Raw genomic sequence first — 19735 nt, 5'->3', positions numbered from 1 at the left:
CCACAGTCAGGGGTCACTTTATTTCTAGAAAAGGTGACCAGGACTGGTCAGCCACAGTGGCCAGCTCAGGCAGGAAGAGGTCACAGTGGGGACACGGGGGCACAGCCCCTGGCTTGGAGCCCAAGGTGCCGGCAGGCCACAAGGGAGAGGGCCGGCCAGAGGGGGTGGCCTCTGGTGCCCACCCAGACGTGGGGGCCGGGGGCTCAGGGGCTGCGGGGCAGAGGGGGTGGCCTCTGGCGCCCACCCAGGCGTGGGGGCCAGGGGCTCAGGAGCTGTGGGGCAGAGGGGGTGGCCTCTGGCGCCCACCCAGGCGTGGGGGCCGGGGCTCAGGGGTTGCGGGGCAGAGAGCCCGTGTGTGAAGGTCAGTGGTCCCTGCTTCCTGGGCAGGAGGGTGACCCAGGGTGCTGTGCTCTGTCCTCCCGGCAGGAGGGGGGTGGCAGGGAAGGGGCCGCTGGCTGGTCTGGAGGGACCCAGGCAGGGGAGGCCCAGCGCAGCAGGGGACGGAGCCCAGCCCGGGTCCCCGGAACACGGCAGGGCAGCACCGCATCTAGGTGCCTCCCTGGGCGCGGGGGCTGCGGCACACGGTGGCGGGGAGGGCGGGCGGGGCAGCCTCAGAAGCCCGAGTCGATGCTCAGCGTGCGGCGGGTGACGTGCTCCAGCGCCCCCGACACGTAGTCGGCCATGCTGATCTGGTAGTTGGCCAGCATCTTCAGCATGAGCCGCAGGTTCAGCCACCACTGCTTCCGGGGCATGCGGTGCCTGCGGGCCAGCAGTCAGAGTGGACCCCTGACCCAGCTGCCAAGCGCACCCTGCCCCCCGCCCAGCCCCTCCCCAGACACCACGCCCACCACCCATGCCACACCCACTCCACCACTGGATGACCCCCCCCCCCCCCCCCCCCGCAGTCCCACCCCTGACCCAGATGACCGGCCCCGGGCCTGGTCCTGGTCCTGCCCTCCCCGTCTGCGGGGCTCACAGGCTCCGCCCACCCCTCCAGCAGCACATCTTCCTCCACCCCCCACACCCCGCTAGCCCAAGGCCCCTCCGCGCTGACCCTGCCGCCCGCGCCTCTGACCCTCAAAAGGGCTGCGGGGAGGCAGGACCCCTCCTGCTCTGCAAGACGGGTGGGGACCCCTGGGCAAGCAGGGGCGAGTAGGGGGCTCCGGGCGGGGCAAGCGGCAGATCCCTGGTGTCCACCCTGGCGTGGCCAGCGCCCGCCCCCCAGGGCCCCCTCCCCTGGGTCCCCCTCCCCCGGGTCCCCCTCCCTCCAGGTCCCCTCCCCCCCGGGCCCCCTCCCCCCACGGCCCCTTCCCCCGGGCCCCCCTCCTCCCGGGTCCCCTCCCCCCCGGGCCCCCTCCCCCCACGGCCCCTTCCCCTGGTGCCCCCTCCCCCGGGTCCCCCTCCCTCCAGGTCCCCTCCCCCAACAGCCCCTTCCCCCGGGGCCCCCTCCCCCGGGTCCCCCTCCCTCCGGGTCCCCTCCCCCCACGGCTCCCTTCCCCAGGTCCCCCTCCCCGGGCCCCCTCCCCCGGCCCCCGCGGCCCTGTGGGCTCACTCGAAGTCGGTGTGGTCCTTGAGCTCGGTGACCGGGCTGAAGGCCACCGTCTTCTTCCGCAGGCCGATCACGCAGGCCGAGTCGGGCGCGTTGGCGAACACCCGCCCTGCGGGCGCGGGCACGTGGGCAGGGGCGCCTCGGGGCCTCCCACACGCCCCCGGGGCCGTACCCCCCAACAAGCCCCCCGGGGCCGCAACCCCCGCACGCACACGTCCTCCATCTCCACCCCCCAGCCTAGCCCTCCGTCGCGCAGCCCCCCCGTCGCGCAGCCCCCCGTCGCGCAGCCCCCGTCGCGCAGCCCCCCGTCGCACAGCCCCCGTCGCGCAGCCCCCCGTCGCGCAGCCCCCGTCGCGCAGCCCCCGTCGCGCAGCCCCCGTCGCGCAGCCCCCCGTCGCGCAGCCCCCGTCGCGCAGCCCCCCGTCGCGCAGCCCCCGTCGCGCAGCCCCCGTCGCGCAGCCCCCCGTCGCGCAGCCCCCGTCGCGCAGCCCCCCCGTCGCGCAGCCCCCGTCGCGCAGCCCCCGTCGCGCAGCCCCCTACCACACCATTGCGGAAGACGGCCTGCAGCTTCTCGGACATCCACAGCGCCGCCTTCACCCCCAGCTTGGTGCCGTAGTTGCGGTCGAAGGGGGTGGGGGCGCCGCCCTGCAAACAGCGGGCGTGAGGCCGACCTGGGGGCTCCTGTGCGCGGGGGGTGCCTGCAGACTGGGGGATCTCGCACGCCGGGGGCGCCCGGGGGCTGGGGGCACCTTTGGGCCAGGGGCTCCTGCAGGCTGGGGGATCTCGCAGAGCGGGAGTGCCCAGGGGACAGGGGTTCCTGCAGGCCGGGGGCTCCCGTGGGCTGGGGGCTCCCCGGGGCCGGGGGCTCCTGCGGGCCAGGGGCTCCTGCGGGCTGGGGGCTCCTGCGGGCCAGGGGTGCCCGGGGGACGGGGGCTCCTGCAGGCCGGGGGCTCCTGCGGGCTGGGGGCTCCCCGGGGCCGGGGCTCCTGCGGGCCGGGGGCTCCTGCGGGCTGGGGGCTCCCCGGGGTTGGGGGCTCCTGCGGGCCGGGCGCTCCCGTGGGCTGGGGGCTCCCCGGGGCCAGGGGCTCCTGTGGGCCGGGGCTCCTGCGGGCTGGGGGCTCCTGCGGGCCAGGGGTGCCCGGGGGACGGGGGCTCCTGCAGGCCGGGGGCTCCTGCGGGCTGGGGAATCTCGCAGGCCGGGGGCTCCCCGGGGCCGCGGGCTCCTGCAGGCTGGGGGCTCCTGCGGGCCAGGGGTGCCCAGGGGACGGGGGCTCCTGCAGGCCGGGGGCTCCCGTGGGCTGGGGAATCTCGCAGGCCGGGGGTGCCCGGGGGACGGGGGCTCCTGCAGGCCGGGGGCTCCCGTGGGCTGGAGACTCCCGTGGGCTGGGGGCTCCTGTGGGCTGGGGGCTCCTACGGGCCGGGGGCTCCTGCGGCCGGGGGCTCCTGCAGGCTGGGGACTCCCATGGGCTGGGGGCTCCTGCGGGCCGGGGGCTCCCGTGGGCTGGGGGCTCCCCGGGGCCGGGGCTCCTGCGGGCCGGGGGCTCCTGCGGGCTGGGGGCTCCCCGGGGCTGGGGGCTCCCCGGGGCCGGGGGCTCCTGTGGGCCGGGGGCTCCCCGGGGCCGGGGGCTCCTGCAGGCCGGGGGCTCCTGCGGGCTGGGGGATCCCCGGGGCCGGGGCTCCTGCGGGCCGGGGGCTCCTGCGGGCTGGGGGCTCCCCGGGGTTGGGGGCTCCTGCGGGCCGGGCGCTCCCATGGGCTGGGGGCTCCCCGGGGCCAGGGGCTCCTGTGGGCCGGGGGCTCCTGTGGGCTGGGGGCTCCCCGGGGCCGGGGGTGCCCAGGAGAAGGGGGCTCCTGCAGGCCAGGGGCTCCCGTGGGCTGGGGAATCTCGCAGGCTGGGGGTGCCCGGGGGACGGGGGCTCCTGCAGGCTGGGGGCTCCCGTGGGCTGGGGACTCCCGTGGGCTGGGGGCTCCTGCGGGCCGGGGGCTCCCGTGGGCTGGGGGCTCCCTGGGGCCGGGGCTCCTGCGGGCCGGGGGCTCCTGCGGGCTGGGGGCTCCCCGGGGCTGGGGGCTCCTGCAGGCCGGGGCTCCTGTGGGCCGGGGGCTCCCCGGGGCCGGGGGCTCCTGCAGGCCGGGGGCTCCTGCGGGCTGGGGGCTCCCCGGGGCCGGGGCTCCTGCGGGCCGGGGGCTCCTGCGGGCTGGGGGCTCCCCAGGGTTGGGGGCTCCTGCGGGCCGGGCGCTCCCATGGGCTGGGGGCTCCCCGGGGCCAGGGGCTCCTGTGGGCCGGGGGCTCCTGTGGGCTGGGGGCTCCCCGGGGCCGGGGCGCAGGGGGCCAGCGCGTACCTGCTGCAGGTGGCCCAGCACGTTGGTCCTGCAGTCGAACACGCCCTTGCCCTCGGACGAGTAGAGGTTGTAGAGGAACTCCGTGGTGTAGTGCTCGTGGCACTTCTCGTTCCTGCCAGGGGGGCCCCGGGACCTGGGCTGAGCGGGACCAGCTCGGGGCGCCCCAAACCCCGCCTCTGCGGGCCCAGACCCCCCGCCGGGTTTGGGAGAGGGGCTGGCGGCAGCCCCGCCCCCTCGGCAAGGCCCCACCCCTCAGCAAGGCCCCGCCCACCCTGCAGGCCCCCCCTTCACCGCCCTGCCCCTCTGTGCAGGCCCCGCCTGCTCCTGCACCCCATCCCGGGCCTTTTCCGCACTCCCCCACCGCCCAAAAGGCCCCTGTGCTCCCCCCACGCAGGCCACACCTGCACCAGGCCCCACCCACCCAGGCCGCGGTGGGTCGCGGGGCTCACCGGAGCACCAGGCCCCTCTGGATGTCCGTCTTCATCTTCTCCGTCAGGTGCTCCACGTTCACCTGCAGGTGAGGGGCACGCAGGTGAGGGGGGGCGGAGGGCCGCCCGCACGGCGCCTCTGCAGCTGAGCCGGGCGCTCCAGGCCAGCCGGGGCGGGCGCCAGGGCCAGGGCAGCCGGGGGCTGGGCGGGGGGCACTGCTGCCCGGAGGACAGGGGTCCCGGGCGGTGGGGCTGTGGCCCGTCCCCTCCGCCCCCCATCGCCCTGCGCCCCCCCCGCCCTGGTGTGGTCAGCGGCCCTGCCGGGGCTCCCCGGGCCCCGCGCCGACCTTGAGGTCCTGGATGTTGAAGGGGTCCTCGAAGACGTAGGCGGCGTCGGCGCCCACGGCGATGCCGGTCACCGTGGCCAGGTAGCCGCAGTAGCCGCCCATGGTCTCCACCACGAACACGCGGCGCTTGGTGCCCGAGGCCGACTGCTTGATGCGGTCACAGCTCTGGGGGGACGGGGCGGTCAGGGGGGCCCCGGGAGCGGCCGCCCTGCGGGGCCGGGGCGGGCGGGGGGCGCACCTCCATGGCCGCGTTGACGGCCGTGTCCGAGCCCAGGCTGAAGTCCGTGCCGGGCACGTTGTTGCTGATGGTGGCGGGTATGACGCACATGACGATGCACAGCTCCTCGTAGCGCCCGCGCGCCTCCACCAGCTGCAGCACCCCCTCGTAGGCCTGCGGGGGCGCGGCTCAGGGCGGCAGCGCGGCTCCGGGCGCCGGCCGCCACCTCCTCCGCCCCCCCCCGCCCCTACGCCCTCGTGCGGCTGGGGAGGGGCTCGGGCCTTTGGGGGACAGGGGAAACTGGGGGGGACTTATTTACAGCTCGCCCAGCACCACGCCATGGCAGCAATGGTGGCCCCCAACTTCCAACTCCTGATAGCCCCTGGAGAGGCCACCTCACAGCTGGGGAAACTGAGGCCAGGGCAGGGGAGGAGCTCTGCTTGTCAGGTTGCCCTGCTCAGGCTGCCCCCCGATCTGGGACAGAGCAGGGGGGCTTCATCTCCCCAAACGCAGAACTAGCCCAGGCTGCCTCCTCCCCCTCCCCCTTCTCCTCCTTGTACCCCTTCCCCCTCCTCTTCCTCCTCCCCCTTTCTTCAACGTCTCCTCCTCCTCTTCCCCTCCTCCTCCTCCCTCCTCCTCCCCTCCTCCCTTCTCCCCCCTTCTTCCTTCTCCTCTTCCTCTCCCTCCCTTTCTTTCCCGTCCTCCCCTCTTCTTTCTCCCCCTTCCTCCCCCTCCTCTTCCTCTCCCTCCTCTTCCTCCTCCCCCATCACCCGGCTTCCTGGCGTTAACCTGAGCTTGGTGACGTCCTCGGGTCTCTGACCCAAGCGTGTGCAAATGCTGACCGGGGCAGCCCCTGCGGGGTCCTGCTGGCCCCAGGAGCCCCTCCCCGTGGACTCCACAGCCCCCGCAGAGGGGAGACGCAGCCTCGCCTGCCCCAGCACTGCGCCCCGAGCAGCCCCCTCACCTCAAACCCGCCGATGACCAGCAGGGCGTGGATGCTGTGGGCGCGGATGTTTTCCACAATGCTCTCCAGGTAGCACTTGGGGAGGGTCCTGGAACCACAGGCGGGTCGCGGCGTGAAGCCGCGGCCAGCCGAGGGCGGTGGGCCAGTCCCAGCCGGCCATCGCCGCAGCCAGCCGCACGCCCCCGCAGAGCCCCTGGCGCCCCGGCGCTCCCCACGGCCCCCGCTCACCTCTTGGTCCCCAGCATGGAGCCGCCGCGCCCCAGCCAGCCCGCCACGTCGTGCCAGCTCACTTCCTGCACCTGCGGCGGGGGGCGGCGTCAGCGGGGACGGGCCAGCCCCGCCTTCCCCGCCCCTGCAGCCACCGCCCTCGTCCCCGCACCCACCTGCCCGCGGGCCAGTCCCTCGAAGCCGTCGTGCACCACGTAGACCGTGTGGCCCTGCGAGATGCCCGTGCGCACCGCCGAGCGCACCGCCGCGTTCATGCCCGCGGCCGGCGCGCCCACGTTCAGGATGGCCAGGGAGAAGTTGGTCTGCAGGGGAGAGGGACGGCGAGGGCACGCCTGGTCAGCGGGGGCGAGCCGGCCGGAGCCGGGGGGCCGGGACTCGCGCTGCCGGGCCTGCGCGCCGCTGGATACAGCCACCTGCCCGGCTCGGTGGAAGATTCCAGCAAAGACCGAGCAGGACGCGGCACCAGCTCAGCTCGCAACCGCCAAGCGCTCGGCAGCCGGGCTCCCACCCGCCAGGGCAGCCGCGTCGGCTCCGGGCCGCTCAGGGCATCGCCACGGCCCCACCCCAAGAACAGCCCGGAAGAAGAGAAGGAGCCGCCGTGACACCCCAGGGTTCCAGCAGCCTTGGCGAGGAAGTGGAAAGCAACAGCGGAGGTGACTCTCTACTCTAATCCACTCAACTCTAATGCAAAACACCCGAACGGCGCCGCTTCAGCCTGGGCTCGGCCCAGCGTTCGCCGGAGGCAGCCGTGCTCCCCGGGCCCACCGGTACCCGCCCTGCCGCCCGCCACACTCAGACCAGCCACGTCTCGGCCCCGTGGCCACAAGAGCCGCTCCCTGGGCCCCTGGCTACAGGTCAGGCCACCTGCCCACCAGGGCGGCCACGCCCCAGCCGTTTCCGGGGAGATGGACCCATGGAGCCACCCAGGAGCTGCCGCCCGCTCCTTCCAGCTGGGAAGAAGCAGGGGGCTGGAGAGCATGGGGGGCGGCTGCCCGTGCCACGGGCTCGTGCCCAGGGCCCACAGCCACAGTGCTCAGCCAGGGCCGGCTCCCACAGGCTCCCTGTCGCAGACCCCACACCCCGAGAGCCGCCCTCACCCCTGTGCACCCCACCTGCCCACGGGCTGTAGCCGGGGCACGCCCCCCGACCGCTCCATCGGCACCACAGGGGGTGGGCAAACAGCCCTGCGCCCGGCTGTCTAGCCTCACTGTCCACCCAGGGTGCGGGGAACGCTCGTGGTGTGCCGGGCAGAGAACTGCGACGCGGGACCCCCAGGCTGGGTCCCTCCCTGAGATGGGGCCTGCAGAATCCAGTAGACAGGGTCCTGGGGCCGCCCTGGGCCACGACGGGCATCCGTGGTCTGCTGGCTGACCTGACGGCGGTGGCCGGGCTGCCAGGGAGTTGGCGTCCCACGGGCTGCAGCTCTGCCCAGGACCCACCCCATCCCTGGGATTTACAAGCAAGTCCTTCCAGCACCCTTATTTTGAGAGGAAAACAGCTATTTCCTGGGTATCTGGGAAGGGACGCCCCCCTTGCTGGCCCCGCCTTTCTCAGGTCGCTACGAGGCTGAGCACCGACCCCGGTGCTTCCCGACCCCACGGCACGGCAGGCGCAGGAGGCTGCGCATCGTGAGGCCACGCGTCCGCCTCACCTTCTCTTTGGAGATCTTCTGGTGCGCAAGCAGCTTGTAAATGTTCCAGTTGTTCTCGAAGCTCCTGGAAACGAGGCCGGTCATGCAGCACGCAGCCCCCAGCCCAGCCACGCAGGGGGCCGGGCGCACACGGAGCCCGCATCCAGCTCGTCGCCACGCCCCAGCCTGCCCCCCACCCCAACTGCATGATTGTAGACGCCCCCGCCAGGGCAGAGGGCACGGTTCCTCCGCCACAGCTGGGGACGCAGCACGGAAAGCCAGAGCCGAGGCTTGCTTTCCAGCTGCTCTTCCGAAAACCTCCGGCTCTGCTGCTCACCGGCTCCCCCGGCCGCCTCCTGAGGCCCAGAGCTCAAACTCTGTGGGGGGTGCTGTGGGTTGAGCTGTGCTCCCCAAAAAGAGACGCTCCAGCCTGACCCCATCCTGCACATGTGGCCCTTTTTGGAAACAGGGACACGGTGATGGAGTTGGCAAGTTGGTCCAGTACGACTGGGCCCTTAGGAGGAGGGACAGGGACAGACACAAGGACAGAAGAAGGCGGCGGCAGGCACTGGGGTGACACAGCCACGGCCGCCACCGGGAGCCAGAAGTGGCGAGGGCTCCTCTGCGCGGGGCCGGGGGTCACGGCCTCCGGAACTGGGGGGGAATCGGCCCATCGGTTCCAGCCGCCCACTCTGCGGCGCCGTCGTGGCTGCCCGAGCAACGGGATGGGCGTGTGCGCCGCCTGCCACGCGCGCCCGGGGTCCTCGCCCCTCGGCCTGCAGCCCGCCCCACGGCCCCGCAGCCCCCGCCCCCGCCTGCGCCCCTCGGCTTTCTGAACCCACCTGCCCAGAACTGGAGCCTGGGGCCGCGAAGCTGCACGGCAGCCCCTCCACCTGCGCAGCGTGCGGCCCGCCCCTGCCATGCGTGGGAGCCAGGGCTCTGTGTGGCCCCTGCGGCACCCGGCCAGGGCCCCCCACCGTGGTCCCAGAGCGGCGTCCCCGGCCCACCTGCCACGCAGCTGGATGGCCTCGTCAAAGCGCTTCTCGTCCATCGCCTTCTGCACCTCCTTGGTCTGTGTGGACGGGGAGGGACGTGGGACGGTGGGGCCGGGACTGTTGTGGCCGCGGCCTGACTCGGTGGGCCGGAGCGCCAGCCGGGGGAGGGGCCGGCCGAAGTCCCTGGCGAGGCCCGGCCCTGCCGCCCTCCTGGGCAGCGGCCAGGGCTCGGGCCCCATCCAGGGGGCAGCCTCCCCCCCGCTCCCTGGGACCACCTGCCCCCACCGGCTCCCAGGCTCCTGCAGCCCCGCCCCCGCCCCACCAGTCCAGGGTCAGAGAACGGGGTCCTCGAGCGCCGGGCACGGCCTCGGACACGCTGGGCCACGAGGAGGGACAGGCGCCCCGCAGAGGCCTGCAGCGCGGGGGAGCCCGCCAGCACCCAGGCGGCCGCGGGGAGCGAGGGGCACACGGTGCCCCCAGGCGGCAGGGGATGGCGCAGGGGTGACGCCCCAGGAGGAGCCCCAGGCCGTCCGCAGGCCCCCGGCGCCCCCCGTCCGGCACTCACCACCTGCACACACTCCATGAGGGGCAGCCGCACGGACTGGTTCCCTGAGAGGCTGACCACACAGGCCGGCGTGTCGGGCGTGGCCTCCAGCAGCGCCATCACCGCCTCCATGCCCATCTTGCTGCTCTGCGCGGGGATGGCGCCGTCGGGGCTCGGCCAGAGCGGCCGTCCCCGCACACGCAGGCGCACACGCGCACACGTATGCCCGCACTCACAGCCACGTGCTCACACACGCACACGCTCATGCACACACTCGTGCACTCACCCGTGCAGTTACACACGCACCTGCACTCATGCTCGTACGTGCTCACTCACACGTGGACATACATGTGCGCTCACTGCACACACGTGTGCTCCTACACATGCACTCAGGTACGTGCACACTCACATGTAGCCCTGTACACACACACAGCCACACACGTGCAGCACGCACACGTGTGTTCACTCACACAGCGCCTGTCTTCTCCACCCTGGGGGCCGTGCTGAACCTGCCTCCACACCCCGTACCCGGCACCCCCCACGGTGCGCAGCCCCCGCCTCCCCCTGGGTGCATGGGATGGGGGGGTGGCAGGCACCCCCGTCCCTAGAAGCTGGGGCTCAGGCTGTGGGTGGGGTCTCAGCACCCAGGGAGGGAAGGCCCCAGGGCCCACCCCTGCTCCCCCAGACCTGCTTCCCGGGGTCACAGCCCCGGGAAGGTCAGGGAAGTGACTGCAGGGCAGCTGGGGGCAGGTCAGGCGGGGGCGGGGAGGGGGGTCAGGTGGGGTTGGGATCAGATGGGGGCAGGGCGGAGCAGCTGCGGGTGAGGAGGGGTTTCAGGGCAGGGTAGCCAGGGGTGGGGGTCAGGCGGGGGCAGGGTGGGCAGCTGGGGGCATGTCAGGTGGGGGTGTGGAGGGGGGTCAGCTGGGGGTGGGGGTCAGGTGGCGGTGGGGGTCAGGTAGGGTGGGGCAGCAGGGGCGGGGGGTCAGGTGGGGGCGGGGGTCAGGTGGGGCGGGGCAGCAGGGGCGGGGGTCAGGTGGGGACAGGGCAGCAGGGGCGGGGCGGGGCCCACACTCCCAGCCCAGGTCTGAGCTGGAGTTTTCCACCCTCCCAGGAAAGTGGCGAGGCTCAGCCCCGAGGAGCCAGGAGGAAGCGTCAGCCACCGCCGGCCACGCACCGGCCAGCGCACGTCACACGCATGTTCCAGCGCGAGCACTCACATGCCACCACAGCCCCGCACGCCGGCACACGGCCCGCCCACACCCCCGGGGGCCGCATGTGCACACCTGCACCCATGCACCCATGCGCCCGCCTACCAGGATGCGGTCGAAGGCGGAGGGCGTGCCGCCCCTCTGCACGTGGCCCAGCACCGTCACCCGCGTGTCGAAGCCCAGACGCTGGACCACCAGCTGCTCGGGGAGGCGAGGGGCGGTGAGCGCCCACCTGGCTGACGCCCCCTGCCCGGCCCCAGGCCGCCCCGGCCGGCCCTCCGCTGCCCTCGGGGCCTGCACGTGGGGTTCCCTGGTACATGGACCCCACGTGGCCTCTAGGCCCCTCAGACCCCCCATTCTGGGGTCTGTGCAGGGACGGCCACGGAAGAGGGGGCCCCGGCAGGGGTGGGGACAGGGTCCGGGAGGGGGTGGCTGAGGCAGGGGATGCTCCACCCACTGGGAGGCGGGGGGGGGTCCCCAGAGGGCTCTGCAGAGTGGGCAGGGGGAGACGCTGCGGCGAAGGCAGGGCTCGGCGGTGAGGGGCGGCCTGCCACAGGGTGCTGGGGGGCGGGATGGCCTCCAGGGTGGGGGGGGGAGCAGCCCTGCTGCTGGATATTGGGGGCCTGGCCCTTCAGCCCTGCCACGGGGTGTTGGGGGGGCTGGCCTCTAGGAGTGGGGAGCAGGGGAAGGCAGGGGCAGCCCTGCTGCTGGATACTGGGGGGGCCTGGCCTCGGGGGGAGGCGGGGCAGGCCCACAGGAACCCTCTTTGGAAGGGAACCCCAGAGCTGGGGGCTCGGCCTCGGGGCCACAAGCAGGCCGGGTGGGGGTCAAGAGCCCCTCTGGACAGACGGGGCGGGGGCACGCCCCCCCCGCGGCCCCTCCGCCCGCTGCGGCCCCACCTCCTTGACGTAGCTGGACGTGATGTGCTTCCCGTGGCGGTCGATGGCGCCCTCCGCGATGATGATGATGTTCAGCCGGGACCCTCGGCTCCGAGTCTGCGCCAGAGATGACCCGGCCTCAGCTGCCGGTGCCACCCCCCGCCCCGCCTGGGTCCTCGGCAGCCACCTCACCCACCCTCTGGGCTGGGGCACGCTCACCCCCACTGACCCACCAGCCCCGTGTTTTCCCACAAGGGCTGAGGAGCCTCAGACCGCAGCGGGGCAGCTCACACAAGGCTGCAGTGATGGAGGGCTGCCTGGAGGCGGCAGCACTGGGGGCAGGTGCTATCAGACACCCAGACAGGCCGCATGTGGAGAGCTGGTACCCCCCCGAGCTCTGGGCAGAGAGTAAAATGCCTGCATCTCACAGGCGGGGAAACTGAGGCTGGGGGAAGCCTGGGGAGAGGGTGCCTGAGCTCTTTGCAATGTGTAAGCCACGGTCAAGGTCGGGACCTGGCCAAGGTCAGCCGGCGGTCGTCACCGCCACAGCCAACTCCAGCTGGTCAGGGCCCCACTGCAGCCTGGCTTGGCAGGGTCCACGCCCCCTGTCCTGGGCCCCCCAGCCCTGGGCCCGCAGGGCTCTGCCTCCTCCCTGCCCCTCCCCCACTGCGGAAGGTTCCGGAGCAGAGCCACGGCCCTGGGCCTCCCCACTGCCCAGCCACAGGGAGGGTGGCGCCAGCGTCCAGCAGAGGCACACGGCACAGCACATGGAAACGGGCCGCCCGCTGCCCCCAGGGGCTGTCCCGGAGGGCCTGCGTCTCCCACCAAGGACCCTGGGCCCGACCCCCTGACGCCCCAGAAATCAACAGAGAAAGGCAGAGCCACCGAAGTGCAGACAGACAAAGAGAAGAGGGAAGGAGGGACGCCCGCGGCAACTGCGTGAGTCACCAGGAGAGGGGCAGCGGGAGGGGGAGCCCTCTCTGAGGCTCCAGGTCCCAGACACCCCGAGCCCGCGTGGCCGTCCTGGGGACCTCCCACCTCCCTGCTGGGGCTCACGCCTGCCGCCTGCCGCCCGGGGCCCGCGCACTGGGGTTCACGCCCGCCGCCCGGGGCCCGCGCACTGGGGCTCACGCCCGCCGCCCGGGGGCCCGCGCACTGGGCTCACGCCTGCCGCCCGGGGCCCACGCACTGGGGCTCACACCGGCCGCCCGGGGCCCGCGCACTGGGCTCACGCCTGCCGCCCGGGGCCGGCACACTGGGGCTCACGCCGGCCGCCCGGGGCCTGCGCACTGGGGCTCACGCCCGCCGCCCGGGGCCCACGCACTGGGCTCACGCCTGCCGCCCGGGGCCGGCACACTGGGGCTCACGCCGGCCGCCCGGGGCCTGCGCACTGGGGCTCACGCCCGCCGCCCGGGGCCCATGCACTGGGGCTCATACCTGCCACCCGGGGCTTGTGCACTGGCAGTGCCCTCTGGCCCCCACACTTTTCCTCAGCCGCTCCCCAAGTGTGGCCTCCCCAGAGCCCCTCTGCTCAGCCCCCTCTGCCTCCCACACCCCCCTAGTCCCCTCCGCTTACCCTGGTCCTTCACACCCTTCCACGCCGGCCCCCTCCCGGCCCGACCTCGTGGGAAAGGGCAGGAAAAGGCGAGTGGGCGCAGCACCGTGGGGTCCAGACCCGGCCCAGGACACACGTGGGCGCAGGCACTCAAGGCCCCCACTCCTCCAGCTCCCTGTGCACCCCCTCCACCCGGCACGGCCCCGCCCTCGTCGGGGGTCTCAGGCCCTGGCGTGTGCGCCCGTGCTGAGCGAGCCTCGACTCCACGTGAGGGCCCGAGAACCGCAAGCCGGACCCCCACTGCAGCCCCCCACGGCCTCCTCCCCTGCTCTGTGGGCCCCTTCCCCGTGGCCCCCTCCCCCTGCACCCCCCCGTGGGCCCCTCCCCCCTGCAGGCCCCTGCCCACCACAGCCCCCCAGAACCAGCCCCCCACCCAGGGTCACTGCAGCGGCCCCTGCCCCGTCCCTGTCACTGGCCTCGAAGGCACCCGCCGTCCTGGGGCCCCTGCCCCAGTCTGGGCCCCCCGTCTGCCCCACGGCAGCTCTGATCCCGCAGCACTGGCCTGAGCCCGGCGCTGGCCTGGCCGTCCTCGAGGCTCCCCTGCCCCCCGAGGGGCATCCCCCTGCCCGAGGCCAGACGGACAAGGGGGGAGCAGCCCAGGCCCGGGGCCCCGCCCTCACCTGGCCGAGCCGCTCGCACATGAGGTTCTCCCAGCCGTCCTCGGGGGGCGCCTCGGGGATGAAGAGCCAGTCGGCGCCCGAGGCCAGCGCGGACACCAGCGCCAGGTACCTGGGCGGGGAGAGGGGCGCTGGACTCCGGGAAGGCACGTCACGCGCAGGCCACTGCGGCTCCTGCTACGGAGCGAGGCCTCACCCAGCCCAGGCAACCATGCCCCAGGGATGCCCCGCCCCAGACGGTGCGCCCGAGCCACACCTCCTGTCCCCTCCTCCCCTTCGGCAAACCCAGGAATCACCCCCAGGGCTCTCCCGCTCCTCCAGTGCTAAATAAACACCTACTACATGCCAGACAAGCACAAGGTGCCAGGGTCAGCGAGCCAGGGGTGCAGCCACAGACACAGCAGGGAAACACAAAGCCACGGCCCCTCCTCCCCATGCCCTCCCGGGCCACCCCCCGACCTGACCAGGCCCCCTCCCCCCTCGGCTGACTAGGCCCCCTCCCCCCTCGGCTGACCAGGACCCCCTCCCCCCTTGGCTGACCAGGCCCCCCTCCCCCTCCCCCTTGGCTGACCAGGGCCCCCCCTGGCTGACCAGGCCCCCCTCCTGCAGGTCCCCTTACCCGCAGTGGCGCCCCATCACCTCCAAAACAAACGTCCTCTGGTGGCTGTGGGGGACAGAGCGGGAGGTGTCAGGGCCGAGCCCCCCACGGGCTAAGCACAGACAGCGCTCTCACCTGGGGGGCCGGGTTGGGGCTCGGAGACCCCTGCGCTCTCATCTCGGGGCCGGCTCAGAACCACCTGCTTCCCGCAGCTGAGGGCCACTCGCCAGCCCTGACCTGGTCAGTGGCCTGAGGACACCCTGGTGCACCCCCGTCCCCGGGGCCCGGCGGCTCCCGACAGCCGGGTGGCTCTCCTCACCCCCAGCCCCCCGACCCCTAGCTGCCCCGCCGTGCGCGGTCCCAGCTGAGGTGCCTGGGTGGCCCAAGGGACGACTGGGGACATGGGGTCCTGGGGTGCCAGGCACAGGGGGACATGGGGCCCGGGGCGCGGGGCACACGGGACGCGGGATACACAGGGTGTGGGGCGCAGGGCGTGGGGCACACAGGGCGCGGGGAGCAGGGCACGGGGCACACGGGGCGCGGGGCACACAGGGCGCGGGGAGCAGGGCACGGGGCACACAGGGCGCGGGGTACAGGCACTCGCCTCTGCGCGGTGGTGGTGATGGCGTCGATGACCTCCATGATGCGGTGCAGCGCCGAGTCCGTGCCGATGGTCATGTCGGTGCCGCAGAAGTCGTTGTCGATGGAGCCCACCAGGCCGGCGATGTTCAGGTGCGAGTAGGTCTGCGCCGTCTCCGCGGAGATCTTACCTGCGCGGGGCAGCGTGTGGGGTCTCGCAGAGCCCGCCCAGCCCCCACGGCCACGGCCCAGGGCACGAGCCCCCCGCAGCGCCACGGCCTGACCGCTCACCCGGCGGGGCCACCTCGGTGAGGCCCGCGACCCCCGTCTCCGGGGTCCCCAAAGGGAGTGCCCCCAACACGGTGACGGTCCTGGACACCGCCTCCCAACCTGCGACCCCGACTGCGCTTTCCCCACACGCCAGCGCTTTCCTGGTGACCAAGCCCGGAGCCCGCATCCCGGGGCTGGCAGGAACCGCGTAAACGGGACTCGGGTGCACGGCGCGGGGCGTCGGGGTTGGCCAGGTGCCCCCCACGGCCTCCGGGGCTGGACCCGGTTCTGACCTCACGGCTACCGGCCACTCCTCGCCTCCAGCCTACAGGCTGGTCCCAGCCCCACCGCGTCAGCTGCCAGCCTTCTGGAGCCCCCTGCCCGTCCCAGCAGCTCCCACAGTCAAGGCAGGGGTGCCAGGCTCCCCACGGCCATGGCCGCCCAGCCCCCCGCCTGACCCCCAACATGGCCACGGCTGGGGAGCACCTGCAGGATCCTCCAGCGACTCTGTCCACAGGTGCCCAAAAGTGGGCAACGGCACGTGGCCCCACCGTCCCTCCACACCAGCTCCTCCCCCAGGCCCCCACCCCCACCTCCCTGCTCCAGCCCCCCGGCCCCACCTCCTGCACCAGCCCCCCCGGCCCCCACCTCCTGCACCAGCCCCCCCGGCCCCCACCTCCTGCACCAGCCCCCCGACCCACCTCCTGCACCAGCCCCCCCGGCCCCCACCTCCTGCACCAGCTCCCCCAGCCCCCACCTCCTGCACCAGCCCCCCGGTCCCACCTCCTGCTCCAGCTCCCGCGGCCCCACCTTTCTGCACCAGCCCCCCCCCCGGCCCCCCTGCCCCCACCTCCTGCACGAGCCCCCCGGCCCCACCTTCCTGCACCAGCCCCCCCGGCCCCCCGGCCCCCACCTCCTGCACGAACCCCCCAGCCCCACCTCCTGCACCAGCCACCCCCGGCCCCCCGGCCCCCACCTCCTGCATGAACCCCCCAGCCCCACCTCCTGCACCAGCCCCCCCGGCCCCCCGACCCCCACCTCCTGCACGAGCCCCCCGGCCCCACCTTCCTGCACCAGCCCCCCCGGCCCCCACCCCCACCTCCTGCACCAGCCCCCCCCCGGCCCCCCGGCCCCACCTTCTGCACGAACGCCCCAGCCCCACCTCCTGCACCAGCCCCCCCGGCCCCCCGGCCCCCACCTCCTGCACGAGCCCCCCGGCCCCACCTTCCTGCACCAGCCCCCCCGGCCCCCCAGCTCCCACCTCCTGCACGAGCCCCCCAGCCCCACCTCCTGCATCAGCCCCCCGGCCCCCCGGCCCCCGCCTCCTGCACCAGCCCCCCAGCCCCCCGGCCCCGGCCTCCTGCACCAGCCCCCCAGGTCCCGGCCCCCACCTCCTGCACCAGCCCCCAGCCCCCCTGGCCCCCGCCTCCTGCACCAGCCCCCAGCCCCCCCGGCCCCACCTCCTGCACCAGCCCCCAGCCCCCCTGGCCCCTGCCTCCTGCACCAGCCCCCCGGCCCCACCTTCCTGCACCAGCCCCCAGCCCCCCTGGCCCCTGCCTCCTGCACCAGCCCCCAGCCCCCCTGGCCCCCGCCTCCTGCACCAGCCCCCAGCCCCACCTTCCTGCACCAGCCCCCAGCCCCCCTGGCCCCCGCCTCCTGCACCAGCCCCCCAGCCCCCCGGCCCCGGCCTCCTGCACCAGCCCCCCAGGTCCCGGCCCCCGCCTCCTGCACCAGCCCCCAGCCCCCCTGGCCCCTGCCTCCTGCACCAGCCCCCGGCCCCACCTCCTGCACCAGCCCCCGGCCCCACCTTCCTGCACCAGCTCCTCCAGGAGGCCGCCCCACTCGCTGCGGAAGATGCTGGCGCCCGTGAGGCTGCCGTCCCCGCCGATGACGCACAGGTTGGTGATGCCGCGCTGCACCAGGTTGCAGGCCGCCGCCCGGCGCCCGTCCCGCGTGGTGAAGGCCTGGCAGCGCGCGCTGCCGATGACGGTGCCACCCTGCAGGGCGCGGGGCCGGTGAGCGGCCGAGGGGCTGCGCGGAGCCCCCGGAACGGAGAGGGAGGCGCCCCCCCGGCCCGGGGCTGGGAAGGTCGCGCACGCACATGTGCCCGCGCACGCCGGGGCCGTGAGCCAACCAGAGCGCGCACCCGGCCCGGGAAGGCGCCTCCGCGCGCCCCAGCCCGCTGCTCCTGCCCTTGACCACGAGGACAGAACGCCCACCCGGGGCCAGGCTGCCGCGGGCCGGACCCATGGTGCCCACCGGGCCCCCAGTCCCCTCCTGGAGCCCATGGCTGCCCCTTGCCACCACCCACCCTCCACACAAGGCGGCCAGGCACCCCGAGAGCAGCGCCCGGGCTTGGGAGGCCCCGGCCCCCAGGGGGCCCCCAGCCCCTTCTCCTCCTGCACCCCTTACTCTCATGCGTCCCCCCCTCCTCATTCCGGCCTTACCCCTGGGTATCTCCAGGAAACCCCCAGCCCTGCCCCCCCCACCCCCCGGGCCTCTCCTCCGTTCTCCAGCCTCTGCTGACCCTGAGCCCTCTGGACCCCTGGCACTCCCAGGCCTGGCTGTGGGGCGGACGCCATGCGGCGGGGGCTCCCGGCAGCTCCCTCCCCAGCCCGGGCTCCACGTGAGGGACCCCCACTGCACCTGGACATGCCGGCAGGGGCTCGCCACGCCTGGTGCCCCTGTGGCCCCCAGCAACCCCCACCCCCAGAGCCTCACAGACCGGGCGGCCACCTCCTCGGGGAGCACATCCCCACGCCCCCACGCCCCCACCCCCAGGCCCTGCAAACCGGGAGGTCAGATGGTGGCGGCCATCAGGGCCGATGGCAGCGGGAACTCTGGCAGCCGAGACATCCAGGGCCCGTGGGGACCCTGACCCTCGCCCGAGCCGCCGGGGTGGGGCCGCTCACCAGCTGGATGATGTTGGAGACGCTGAGCCAGTTCGCCGGCTTGATGTTGTCGCCGCCCTCCACCAGGCCCTCGTAGCCCTGAAAGCAGGGAGCACGGCGTGGGGTGGGCGGCGCAGGGCCAGAACCCGCCACCGCGCCGGCGTGGCCTGGAGCTCCACACCGCAGTCCAGGCCCCAGCGGGGACCCCTCTCCCCTGGGGCCGTGGGTGATGAGGCCACGGTGCAGGGAGTGGCCGAGGCCCTGGGGCCGCCCAACGCCTCCGTGGCCTCACCCGTCCACCTGCTGCACGTACGGCACGGGCGGCCAAGTGCCCGCGCCTCGCGCCCGGGAAGCGTCTCCACGAGCGGAGCTCACATTCCCACCTAGACAGCTCGGCAGCCCGGGGGCCACGCGCCCCCAGTCCACCCCCGGCCTCGCCTCCGCGGAGGCGCTGAGCAGTGACCGGCGCAGGACTCAATAGCAGTGCCCACAGCCCGTCTGCCCGTGTGGTCGTGTGCTGGGCCGGTGCACCCCATGGGCACCCCGTTTACCGGCCTCCTGCTGTAGGGGGGCCTCTGGGGTTCCAGTTTGGGGCGAGGAGAAACGAGGCTGCAGCCCATACCCCAAAAGCCCGGCCAGCGGGACCCCGAAGGTGCACCCCGTGCTCCTCGCAGCGTCTTTTCCCACAGCCAGGGGGAGCACGTGCCCCCGTCACCAGGACGTGGCTGAGCACACGTGGTGTGTCCACGCCGCGGCAGCTGTCCAGCCGGGGGACCAACAAGGTTCTGGAATGCGCGGCACATCGAGGAACCTGAAGACGCGGTGCTGAGCAAGAGGAGCGGGGCGCAGGGCAGCTGCCGGGGCCCCGGGGCCTGAAGTCACGGGAGCGTGCGGTTCCCAGATGGAAAGCAGCCGCGTTCCCGGGGCGGGGCGGGACCCCGCGGTGGCACAGGGCTCAGGATACCGCGCCGGCAACGCTTTGCTCACGGATCGCGGCACGACGAGCGGAACGGACCCGCACGACCGTGGGGGCTAAAACGGGGGATTCTGCTAAATACGTAACCACGGCAAAAAGAAAACAATACCAGGAACAGAACACAGAGGAGAGAGGCTGTGAGCCCCCCTCTCCTGGGGACACGGGCGTGCTCCTGGGGGGCCCCGAGTCCAAGGCGGGTGCAGGCGCGGCTGTGGCCGGTGCCCGTCGGGAGCCCCGGGCGCCGGGGGTCCCGCTCGCCTCGCCGCCGGGCAGCCGTGCCCCAGGCCTCCTGGGGGCTCCACCCTGGGCCCCCTCCCAGGCGGGCCACGCGCACGGTCCCCGGGGACGTGCCTGCTCACGCCTCGCCCCCCTGGCTTAGCCATCTTCAAACGTGCTGGAGAGCACGCGTGTCTCACGGAAGGCAGGAGCATGCAGGGTCCCCGGGAGGCGGCGAGCAGACCCCTCCTCCACGCAGCCTCCTGGCCCCAGGGACTGCTCGCCAGGCTGGGCGAGGTGGGGCCTGGCCAGGCAGCGCTGGGCGCGGCTCCCCCCGCCTCGTCCCCGGCCCCTTCCCACCCGTGCTCTGCCCCAGGGAGGGGCCTTGGGGGTGGCAGGCAAATGCTCCCACCCTGGGGGGACAGCACGCCGAGGAGGGGGAGCGGCCAGCCTGGCCGGGCAGGACCCCAGAGCGGGAGGAACTCCACCGAGGCACCTCGGGGCTCCCCTCGCCGGCTGGACCGAGCCCTTAACTCGCCGGCGGGGGCCGCGGCTCCCAGGACGCTCGCCGCCTCCCACCATGCAGTGTCCCGGGAGCCGGCAGCACCGCCCGGGGCAGGGACACAAAGCACGCTGACCCAAGGCCA

At 74.3% G+C, this 19735-nt stretch overlaps 1 protein-coding gene across 2 annotated transcripts in view; it reads right to left on the bottom strand.

Annotated features, from left to right (window-relative positions):
- Positions 1-19735, bottom strand: part of PFKL (phosphofructokinase, liver type) — a 32357-nt gene continuing 12622 nt past the window's right edge. Inside the window, exons 3-22 of one of the 2 annotated variants that reach the window (XM_058296332.2) lie at positions 17918-17995; positions 16813-17002; positions 14761-14926; positions 14178-14222; positions 13562-13670; positions 11348-11443; positions 10554-10646; positions 9262-9387; positions 8709-8773; positions 7723-7786; positions 6227-6373; positions 6072-6142; positions 5844-5931; positions 4901-5053; positions 4663-4827; positions 4337-4398; positions 3888-3999; positions 2095-2194; positions 1553-1658; positions 1-759 (exon numbers count right to left, since the gene is read on the bottom strand). In XM_058296332.2, the coding sequence (XP_058152315.1) occupies positions 612-759; positions 1553-1658; positions 2095-2194; positions 3888-3999; positions 4337-4398; positions 4663-4827; positions 4901-5053; positions 5844-5931; positions 6072-6142; positions 6227-6373; positions 7723-7786; positions 8709-8773; positions 9262-9387; positions 10554-10646; positions 11348-11443; positions 13562-13670; positions 14178-14222; positions 14761-14926; positions 16813-17002; positions 17918-17995 (2184 nt within the window). In that variant the 3' untranslated portion in view covers positions 1-611. Of the gene's footprint in view, positions 760-1552; positions 1659-2094; positions 2195-3887; positions 4000-4336; positions 4399-4662; positions 4828-4900; positions 5054-5843; positions 5932-6071; positions 6143-6226; positions 6374-7722; positions 7787-8708; positions 8774-9261; positions 9388-10553; positions 10647-11347; positions 11444-13561; positions 13671-14177; positions 14223-14760; positions 14927-15881; positions 15890-16812; positions 17003-17917; positions 17996-19735 lie in introns of those variants that run through there. The other variant, XM_058296334.2, reaches the window with a different exon arrangement.

This window comes from Dasypus novemcinctus, chromosome 4, assembly GCF_030445035.2.
Source record: "Dasypus novemcinctus isolate mDasNov1 chromosome 4, mDasNov1.1.hap2, whole genome shotgun sequence".
Lineage (NCBI taxonomy): Eukaryota > Metazoa > Chordata > Mammalia > Cingulata > Dasypodidae > Dasypus > Dasypus novemcinctus.
This window is presented reverse-complemented; position numbering and strand designations above follow the sequence as displayed.